General features: G+C 37.7%; 1 protein-coding gene across 1 annotated transcript in view; it reads left to right on the top strand.

Moving 5' to 3' along the window:
* Nucleotides 1–11,822, top strand: part of ahnak (AHNAK nucleoprotein) — a 34,499-nt gene that overhangs the window by 7,010 nt on the left and 15,667 nt on the right. Inside the window, 4 exon segments of the mRNA XM_035532018.1 lie at nucleotides 2,889–2,952; nucleotides 3,537–3,693; nucleotides 3,838–4,043; nucleotides 5,240–11,821. Coding sequence (XP_035387911.1) covers nucleotides 3,537–3,693; nucleotides 3,838–4,043; nucleotides 5,240–11,821 — 6,945 coding nt within the window. The 5' untranslated portion in view covers nucleotides 2,889–2,952.

An 11,822-nucleotide genomic window follows, 5' to 3' on the forward strand; every position in this document is an offset into this window, starting at 1 on the left:
GGTTGAAAACAAAACAGATTTATTACATGGCATGCACAGATAACATTTATTACATTTTTGATTTGAAAATCTCTATCACTGCCCAGTTCTTGATAAATTAATAAAATGTAAAGCAAACAAAACCAAATCAATTTTCACATTATTAATGTATATACTGTACATATTTTTGTTATTTATATGTAGAATTATTATTATAACATTTATAACATGTAGAAAAATGTTGATTGATATAGAGGTGAGGGGGTGTGAGGGATGAGGGGAAGTACTGCCCCCTTTAGAGTCATGAAGAAATAACAGTGTGGCATGCCTAAAACAGGCAGAGGAATAACATGCCATTCTCAAGTCATTGCGAAGACAACAATCTTAGTTATTTCCATCTGCTGCTCTGTTAAATAGATATGTTAGCCATTGATAATAATGAGTCTAGTCTTAGGGCTGAATTGCACAGCTTCTACAACTCCTAAATTTTCTACCACTAAAAAGATTCTGTAAAAACTTTGATGTTTTAAAATGTTTCATAGAATACAGAGAACAAAGAAAATATGTATGAGTTTGAGTTTACCCATACTTTAAGAGAACTCAAAGGTGAACACTCAAAGCTGTAGCAGGTAATGTTGCTTGGCTGAGATTTTTTAAAAATTACTTTAAAATTAAGGTTACTGAAGATGCATGGTGATTTAGAAGAACATAATTCTGGGAAGATATTTTATACTACAAACCTATTCACAGTGTCACTATGTTTCCCAATCTTCAATAAACTTAACATCTTTATTATAATTAAAAAAAAAAATTATTCCTGTCTTCTATTGAATAGGAATAGCATGTTTTTATTATAAAGCTCTTTATTATACAACTTGTCTGTCTTTGATAATCTCTTGGAGATCAAGGCTTTTTTTTTTTTAAGTAGTATGTGTTTTTTTTTTTTTATTCAAGGGAAAATCAGTTAACCTTATGTGTATTTAACAAAGTTTGTGATCCTACTGTATCACATTGAGAATTGTTTTGAGCGTCAAATTATAGCTGGATGTGCATGTATTCTAATCACAGCACTGTACCCTGTAGTTAAGGTACATGCTTTGCAGTCAGAAGGTTACTAGTTCAAGCCCCACCCTTGCCAATTTTCCACTGTTCAGACCTTACTTTCTCAAGTTGTATGTTGTTTTAGATAAAAGTGTCAGCTAATTGTACCATAGCTGTCAGAAGTAGAAAATATTTTGTCAATTGATTTGCTATAAAGCAATGCTGTATGCTGTCAGCTGTTCTGTTAGCACTGTGTTCCTCCTTGGTTTTATGGATGGAATGTGTGTTTAAGTTTCTTCTTCAGTGCATTTGCATTTTAAGTCATACTTTGCATAACTTAAGATACTTGTTGGCATGCAGTTTTGTGTACAGTCATAATATTTTGGTTTTGGAGACCTTTGAAGAGTTGTTTAAAACAGTAAGAATTTATATTTTCTGTGGTAATCTGCACCAGGTGCAAATCTGTCCATACCTCCAAATGTTTACTAGCTTTTGTGTTATATTTAAATTTCATAATAGCACTATGTTTGCACTGAATGCAAATGGGATGTCGTGTGGAAAATGAAATTCTTACAGAATACTAGTCATTCAGGGTTGAACTATTCTTGGGGTAAGGAAACTCAAGCAGTATTTTAAACCATATCCTGTTGCTCTCTCAAATTTCCACTCACAAGAATATCCTTTGCGGTGTGAGAGGATTTATTTTTAACAAAAATCTTTGTTGTGGGTATGCTAAAGTTTTCAATGGCATTAACTATGCTTGGTCAAAGGAATAAACATACATACATTTTACCATCAGCTTTAACTCTTTGACCCCTTATATTATTGTCTATATTGGGCATTGATATTTGACCAGCAATGATTGGCATTTCTAAGGTTAAACCTATTGGATTAAACAGGGTCTTCTTGCATATTTAGTACAGAAGATACCATATAAAATTGTAAAAAAAGTAAAATGAATATTATTTTTGAAAATACCTGGTATTTTTCATCAGTAAATCCATATTAATCCTAATCAGAAGGGTCTCAATCACTCTGTTGTGTGAAATATGCATGTGGGTGTATTCATAACTAAAAGATCTCATGGTTACAGCTGAATGGATTGTTGAGGGGGTGGTAATAAGAAAACAATGAGATTTCTGTTTGAAGCTGGAATGGCAGTCCTACATGTTTACTGGACATCCTTCAGAAACATTCAGAACTAATAAGTTGCATACTATTACAGGCTTTAATCTGTATGCTTGGAACATTACATAATGACTTTTTAAAACTACACTAAATGAACCTGACCTGGTTGCAATAAAGTAATTTAGATGAGCAGATGGAAGTTAAGGTTGCAATGTAATGATAATTCTACAGTAACTTAATTTTACTGTATTCTGATTTGCACAAATGTTACAAGCTGTAATGTGAAATGTGAAGAAATGTAAACTAATATTATTTACAAAAGTACATTAAAAAATGAAAATACTTGCACTGTAACTTTTTATAAGGGTATTCCTATGGCATTATCTTGGCATTATTCTCTGATATTGAATCTGACATTTGATCAGACTGTTTTGTTCTGAGGATTGGGCATGGTGTCATTCACAGAATCAGTGAAGATTTTTTATAGATATTTTAGACAGGCATTTTATTGCCATCTAGTGGCATTCATCTAGCCTATCCATGGAATTGCTGGGAAAGTAGGCAATTTGGACCATCTTGTAGATGATTATAATATTATTAAAGGTTTGAAACTTAACTGAAAATGTGAATAAAATTGAAATCTTTGCAATACTGCAGATGTTGGTTATGGATTAAAAACTTAGAATGTTTACTATTAAATGTTTTATCTGGATTAATAAAATATTCTATTTTGATTTCAGGAAAAGAAACTAGAGCTGATTTAACCCATTCCAGCAGCCAGGGGAAGGAGAAACAAAACTTGACGTAAGCCTAATCAGAAGGGTCTCAATAATGAGCTGAGCATTAAGTGTTTAATTATTATTTAACTATAGGAAGCAGTGCCCTATTAGATGTTGAAAAACTATTTGAATTGTCTTATGTCATGTTTTTATGTAGTCATTAACAGTTCTTAAAGACAATGGTATTAGCAGAAGGTGCCTTACATTAAAAAATAATTGATTACACACATAGCTTTATAAAAAATCATATTTTATCACCTGGTTGCAAATTGCTTTCAAAACAAAGGGAGTTTACTCAAATAATGAACACACTGCTGCATGCCAGCAAAGAACTCCTGCTGATATTATTGTCAAAGAATGGGAAAGCATCTATATTCTAAGTATGGTTTAATGCAAAATGCCCTGTGGCATTACTTTATTAATTTATAATAAAGTAATCTCCTTTAAGCATTTATTAAAATAAGCATGAAAATTTTAATAATCAAAATGCTCAGTTGATCATTTGATGATACAAAGCAAAACAACAACAAAACACTACAATAATGCAGCATATCAAAGGCCAACTCAAAATTGGAAAACAATAATTTACCTTCTTTCCTTCTTTCCTAGATGGCTGATGATGAGGACACAAGGGAAGTCCTCTTCCCACAGTGGATGGGCCCTGATAAACATGGACTTAAAATAGAGCAAAAAGGTCAAGGAGAGATTTTCATCAAAGAAGTGACAGAAGAATCCCCTGCATCTCACACTGGGAGAGTATTTGAAGGTAGAGAACAGTGTTTCCCTTGATATATTCATATAGATATTTATTATAACTTTGCAGACTCTCTATCTAATAAACAAAACTTCCATGTTTTCAAAAATAAAGTGCATCTGCTGTCTAATTGAAAAATGTGTCCCACTTTGACAGGTGATCAAATTGTTGGTGCCACAATTTATTTTGAGAATATGAGCTCTGAAGAAACAGCTGAGTTATTGAAGACTCTTAACCGACACAAGGTTGGACTAAAACTTCAACACAAGACAGGAGATAAATCTCCTTGTCGTTCTCCCATGGGTACTTTGTCATGGGAAGGACAAGGTGGATTTGGAGGCTCTAGTCCTGACATCATTCTAGTAAGTAAATGGTTTATTGCTGGTGCTCTTCAAAAACATTGCACTAGCTTCTATGTTGTAATAAGTTAGACATTTCTGCTTAAAATGTTTTTAAGGGACATATCAGCTTTTCAGCTTCTTTAGTTGGCTGTATGACTGTAAATGTATTGAAATTATATTGCTAATGTATTGCTAATGTGTATTGCTAATGGAGTTACTGAAAATTATATTGATTTACAAACAAAGCATGAAAGACATTGAACTATATATTATAATGTGCACGACAACTCAGGAACTGAGATGTCATTACTTATCTGAGATATCACTGACCATTGCTCAGTTATAAGTAAAACTTTTGAGGGCCTGTCATTTGCATCTGTGTGCACCACTGGTCTTATTTTCTTTTTATTAAAATTATGAAAGTAATATTTATAGTTGTACTTAATGACATTTCTCAATATTTAATGATGCAAAAAAAAAACAAAACACACAAATCTCTAGTTAATATAGGCTATCAAATGAACAATCTCATCATTGACCGTTTTGTCACCTGATTCTTAAACTTATGGGGCTCCATTTTCTTGGAAATATTGTTTGCTATTTTTATGACTGGCACAGACAAATTAATCCGATGCAGAGTGGCATAATTATAAAAAGAGGTTAGATAGACTGAATACATGATCAGAAGATGTGAATTATTTACATTATTTAACATATTATTTTCTATGTGTAATGGCACTGATTCACATTTAGTAGTAACAATAGAATTGTTTTTCCTTTAAAAATGATTAAATAGGTTAGCAGTTAGTAATCGGGAGATATAGTGTGCTCTTGTTTGTGGTCAAAACCATATAGTGAGAAATTGGACACATCTTAAGCTGCATGTTTGAAGTGAGAGCAAGTCTGAGAAAGCAGCAGTGCAAATGGTGTTTTAAGTCAAACAGGGATAACAAAAATACTGTTGCACTGGCAGATATTACATGTCACATGTCACCACCTACCTTGTATCAGACATATGTATTTCTGTCCATCAAATTAACAAATGGCAGTAAATGTGTGTGTACCCTACAAAATTAGAAAAAAATGTGGCTTTAACACTCCAGTGCAGCTACAAAATTAAAGCCCATGTTTTTTTTCATCTGAGACTTTCTGGCCTAATTTAATAAAATATAAAAATATTACAGTGAAGCATCTGTCAGTGATTTTTTTCTTTGCAGAGTGGGGATGATGAGGACTACAGAAGAATCTACACTAAGAAAATTAAGCCCAGGCTGAAGTCTGAGGACCTTGCAGAAGGAGTTGATGTTCGCACAGAACGTCACAGCAGCACCAGCAGTGATGGCAGCACCATTACTACCATTACTCGTCGCATCACAACTTACACTGTGGACATACCAGGTGGACCTGGCAAGCAACAGATTGATATTTCAAGCCCAGAATTCAAATATTTTTCACAGCATGAGCAATTAGAAGGAGGCTCTGCTCAGATCAGATTACCACATGGCAGTGTTATAAGCAAGGTTGGTGCAGCAGAGGGAGGTGATATGGGGGAAGTTAGATTCAGAGATCCAGAGGACACTGGCACCTCTGAGAAGCACTGGAGTTCAGGGCATGTCAAAACCACAATTATAAGAGGGACAGAAGGGAGTGGGAAGGAAAGGACATTTAATATGTCTGACACTGGATATGAGGCAAGAGCAGGGGAAGGGGAAGTGAGGCCTTCTAGATGGAGTGAGCTTGAGGGTAATTCAAAAAGCATGGATGCTTTCACTGCAGACATGAGTACAGGTATGGAGTTAGAAAAAGATGTAAGTCATGTTAACAAAATTGACCAGCATTTGAAAGAAACTGGAAAAGAACCAGCATTTAGCATTAGTATGAACACAGAAGATGTAATGATTCCACACTCAAACAAACATGAAATTGTTATTTCCAGGCCAGATACTGAAGCTGCACTAAAAGATTCAAATGTGAAAGGAGGAACTGAATTTGTTTCAGTGTTTTCCACAAAAGTGAGAACATTGGACAGCACAACAGCAGGAAAAGGCATGGAAACATCACATTCCGGTGACGTAAAGCTCTCAAAACTAAGCACAGATGTACATGGGTTCACAGTAGAAGGTAACATTAAAACACCAAGGGCAGAAACTGCAGATCTGGATGTATCAGTTCCAAAGGGAATTGATGACTTAGTTTCAAAAAAAGCGGATATGAAGATGCCGTTTGAATGTAAAGGTCTGAAGGTAGAGGACCCAGGAGTAGTTAATGTAAACCTTCCCAAAGCTGAAAATCAAAAAAAAGGTTTAGAAACTGATATCAAGTTATCAGAACATGATAGTGAAGAAAGTAATGGAAAAATCAAAATTTTGATACCATCTGTCACTAACACAAAGATTTCCATGCCTGATGTGGACATGAACATAAAGTGTCCAAATATCAAAGATGATACAGATGCCTCAGTACCAAGAGCTGAAGAGAATGTAAAAATGCCTAAAGCAGACATTAAGGCTGAAAGGGTTGATACTCAGGGACTTCAAGAAGGAATCAAGATGCCAAAAGTAGATATCAGTACACAACATAGTGAAATTGAGGGACCTGGGGGAAAAAAGAGGGGTCATCAATGTAAGCTACCATCTGTCTCTGATCCAAAGATCTCTATGCCTGATGTGGATTACAATGTCAAAGGCCCTAAAACAAAAGGGGATGATGTTTCTTTTTCAAAGATAGAAGGGATGATTAAGGTGACAAAAGGAGATGCAGCTTTTCCACAGGCTGATACTGATGGGCCTGATGTAGGATACAAATTCCCAAAAATGGAAATGCCTTCATTTGGACATAAGGGTCCAAAGACTAAGGGTTCTGATCTGGATGCAAGTTATACAAAGGCTGAAGCTAACATAAAAGCACCAGCTGAAGGGGCTCTCAAAGCACATAAAGTAGACCTTAAAGGTTCAAATGTGAAAGGCCTTCAGATGGATGTAAGTCTTCCCCATTGTGATGTTGATGTGAAAGAACCAGCAATAGATATCAAGGCCAAAGAATGTGAAATTGAGGGATCTGAAGGAAAAGTGAAGGGTCCAAAATGCAATATCCCTTCACTTTCTGGTCCAGAGATTTCTATGCTTGATATGGACTATAAAGTGAAAGAGCATAAAGTAAAAACGGCTGTAGATGTTTCAGTTGCAGAGACTAAAGGAGAAATCAATGTACAAAAAGCTGAGACTGAAGGGCCAGAGCTTGACACTGAAGGCCCTAATGCAGGCTGTAAAATACCTAAAATCAAAGTGCGATCAATTGGATTCAAAAGCCCTCTGATGGAAGGCGCTGATGCTGATGTAAATATTTCAAAATGGGACACAGATGGAAAAGAAGCTATGACTGACATCAAAAGGGCAGATACTGATGTTGAAGGACCAGAAGAACACATCAAGGGGCCCAAATCCAAAATGCACATCATATCTGGTCCAAAACTCTCAATGACTGATGTGGATTTCAATATTAAAGGTCCTAAACTAAAAACTGATGTAGACATCTCAGGTCCAAAGATTGAAGATGACATACAAAAGCCAAAAGTTGACATTAAGTGTCCAGATGTTAAAATTGAGGGAACAAAGGGAGGGGTTAAAATGCCCAAATTTAAAATGCCTACATTTGGATTCAAGGGGCCAAAGGCAGAGGGCGCTGATGTTGATATAACCATACCGAAAGGTGATATTGATGTTAAAGGCCCTAAGATTGAACTTAAAGGTCCAGATATGGAGGTTGGAGGACCAGAAGGAAACATCAAGGGTCCCAAACTCAAAATGCCCAGTATATCTGATCCAAAACTCTCTATGCCTGATGTGGATTTAAACATTAAAGGTCCAAAACTAAAAACTGACGTAGACATCTCAGGTCCCAAAATTGAAGGCGACATACAATTGCCGAAAGTTGACATTGAATGTCCAGATGTTAACATTGAGGGACCAAAGGGAGGGGTTAAAATGCCCAAAATGAAAATGCCTTCATTTGGATTCAAGGGGCCAAAGGTGGAGGGCCCAGATGTTGATATAACGCTACCACAAGGTGACATTGATGTTAAAGGCCCTAAGATAGATGTTAAAGGCCCAGATATGGATGTTGAAGGACCAGAAGGAAACATCAAGGGTCCCAAATTCAAAATGCCCACCATATCTGGTCCAAAACTCTCTATGCCTGATGTGGATTTCAACATTAAAGGTCCAAAACTAAAAACTGATGTAGACATCTCAGGTCCCAAAATTGAAGGCGACATGCAATTGCCGAAAGTTGATATTGAGTGTCCAGATGTTAACATTGAGGGATCAAAGGGAGGGGTTAAAATGCCCAAAATGAAAATGCCTTCATTTGGATTCAAGGGGCCAAAGGCAGAAGGCCCTGATGTTGATATAACCCTACCAAAAGGTGACATTGATGTTAAAGGCCCTAAGATAGACCTTAAAGGCCCAGATATGGATTTTGAAGGACCAGAAGGAAATATCAAGGGTCCCAAATTCAAAATGCCCACCATTTCTGGGCCAAAACTCTCTATGCCTGATCTGGATTTCAACATTAAAGGTCCTAAACTAAAAACTGATGTAGACGTCTCAGTTCCAAAGATTGAAGGCGACATGCAATTGCCGAAAGTTGACATTGAGTGTCCAGATGTTAACATTGAGGGACCAAAGGGAGGGGTTAAAATGCCCAAAATTAAAATGCCTTCATTTGGATTCAAGGGGCCAAAGGCAGAGGGCCCTGAAGTTGATATAACCCTACCAAAAGGTGACATTGATGTTAAAGGCCCTAAGATTGACCTTAAAGGCCCAGATATGGATGTTGAAGGACCAGAAGGAAATATCAAGGGTCCCAAATTCAAAATGCCCACCATTTCTGGGCCAAAACTCTCTATGCCTGATCTGGATTTCAACATTAAAGGTCCAAAACTAAAAACTGATGTAGACGTCTCAGTTCCAAAGATTGAAGGCAACATGCAATTGCCGAAAGTTGACATTGAGTGTCCAGATGTTAACATTGAGGGACCAAAGGGAGGGGTTAAAATGCCCAAAATGAAAATGCCTTCATTTGGATTCAAGGGGCCAAAGGCGGAGGGCCCAGATGTTGATATAACCCTACCAAAAGGTGACATTGATGTTAAAAGCCCTAAGATTGACCTTAAAGGCCCAGATATGGATGTTGAAGGACCAGAAGGAAACATCAAGGGTCCCAAATTCAAAATGCCCACAATATCTGGTCCAAAACTCTCTATGCCTGATGTGGATTTCAACATTAAAGGTCCAAAACTAAAAAGCGATGTAGACATCTCAGTTCCAAAGATTGAAGGCGACATGCAATTGCCGAAAGTTGACATTGAGTGTCCAGATGTTAACATTGAGGGACCAAAGGGAGGGGTTAAAATGCCCAAAATGAAAATGCCTTCATTTGGATTCAAGGGGCCAAAGGCCGAGGGCCCAGATTTTGATATAACCCTACCAAAAGGTGACATTGATGTTAAAGGCCCTAAGATAGACCTTAAAGGCCCAGATATGGATTTTGAAGGACCAGAAGGAAACATCAAGGGTCCCAAATTCAAAATGCCCACCTTATCTGGTCCAAAACTCTCTATGCCTGATGTGGATTTCAACATTAAAGGTCCTAAACTAAAAACAGATGTAGACATCTCAGGTCCCAAGATTGAAGGCGACATGCAATTGCCGAAAGTTGACATTGAGTGTCCAGATGTTAACATTGAGGGACCAAAGGGAGGGGTTAAAATGCCCAAAATTAAAATGCCTTCATTTGGATTCAAGGGGCCAAAGGCAGAGGGCCCTGAAGTTGATATAACCCTACCAAAAGGTGACATTGATGTTAAAGGCCCTAAGATTGACCTTAAAGGCCCAGATATGGATGTTGAAGGACCAGAAGGAAATATCAAGGGTCCCAAATTCAAAATGCCCACCATTTCTGGGCCAAAACTCTCTATGCCTGATCTGGATTTCAACATTAAAGGTCCAAAACTAAAAACTGATGTAGACGTCTCAGTTCCAAAGATTGAAGGCGACATGCAATTGCCGAAAGTTGACATTGAGTGTCCAGATGTTAACATTGAGGGACCAAAGGGAGGGGTTAAAATGCCCAAAATGAAAATGCCTTCATTTGGATTCAAGGGGCCAAAGGCCGAGGGCCCAGATTTTGATATAACCCTACCAAAAGGTGACATTGATGTTAAAGGCCCTAAGATAGACCTTAAAGGCCCAGATATGGATTTTGAAGGACCAGAAGGAAACATCAAGGGTCCCAAATTCAAAATGCCCACCTTATCTGGTCCAAAACTCTCTATGCCTGATGTGGATTTCAACATTAAAGGTCCTAAACTAAAAACAGATGTAGACATCTCAGGTCCCAAGATTGAAGGCGACATGCAATTGCCGAAAGTTGACATTGAGTGTCCAGATGTTAACATTGAGGGACCAAAGGGAGGGGTTAAAATGCCCAAAATTAAAATGCCTTCATTTGGATTCAAAGGGCCAAAGGCAGAGGGTCCTAAAGTTGATATAACCCTACCAAAAGGTGACATTGATGTTAAAGGCCCTAAGATTGACCTTAAAGGCCCAGATATGGATGTTGAAGGACCAGAAGGAAATATCAAGGGTCCCAAATTCAAAATGCCCACCATTTCTGGGCCAAAACTCTCTATGCCTGATCTGGATTTCAACATTAAAGGTCCAAAACTAAAAACTGATGTAGACGTCTCAGTTCCAAAGATTGAAGGCGACATGCAATTGCCGAAAGTTGACATTGAGTGTCCAGATGTTAACATTGAGGGACCAAAGGGAGGGGTTAAAATGCCCAAAATGAAAATGCCTTCATTTGGATTCAAGGGGCCAAAGGCGGAGGGCCCAGATTTTGATATAACCCTACCAAAAGGTGACATTGATGTTAAAGGCCCTAAGATTGACCTTAAAGGCCCAGATATGGATGTTGAAGGACCAGAAGGAAATATCAAGGGTCCCAAATTCAAAATGCCCACCATTTCTGGGCCAAAACTCTCTATGCCTGATCTGGATTTCAACATTAAAGGTCCAAAACTAAAAACTGATGTAGACGTCTCAGTTCCAAAGATTGAAGGCGACATGCAATTGCCGAAAGTTGACATTGAGTGTCCAGATGTTAACATTGAGGGACCAAAGGGAGGGGTTAAAATGCCCAAAATGAAAATGCCTTCATTTGGATTCAAGGGGCCAAAGGCGGAGGGCCCAGATGTTGATATAACCCTACCAAAAGGTGACATTGATGTTAAAAGCCCTAAGATTGACCTTAAAGGCCCAGATATGGATGTTGAAGGACCAGAAGGAAACATCAAGGGTCCCAAATTCAAAATGCCCACCATATCTGGTCCAAAACTCTCTATGCCTGATGTGGATTTCAACATGAAAGGTCCAAAACTAAAAACCGATGTAGACATCTCAGTTCCAAAGATTGAAGGCGACATGCAATTGCCGAAAGTTGACATTGAGTGTCCAGATGTTAACATTGAGGGACCAAAGGGAGGGGTTAAAATGCCCAAAATTAAAATGCCTTCATTTGGATTCAAGGGGCCAAAGGCAGAGGGCCCTGAAGTTGATATAACCCTACCAAAAGGTGACATTGATGTTAAAGGCCCTAAGATTGACCTTAAAGGCCCAGATATGGATGTTGAAGGACCAGAAGGAAATATCAAGGGTCCCAAATTCAAAATGCCCACCATTTCTGGGCCAAAACTCTCTATGCCTGATCTGGATTTCAACATTAAAGGTCCAAAACTAA

This window comes from Electrophorus electricus, chromosome 12, assembly GCF_013358815.1.
Source record: "Electrophorus electricus isolate fEleEle1 chromosome 12, fEleEle1.pri, whole genome shotgun sequence".
Lineage (NCBI taxonomy): Eukaryota > Metazoa > Chordata > Actinopteri > Gymnotiformes > Gymnotidae > Electrophorus > Electrophorus electricus.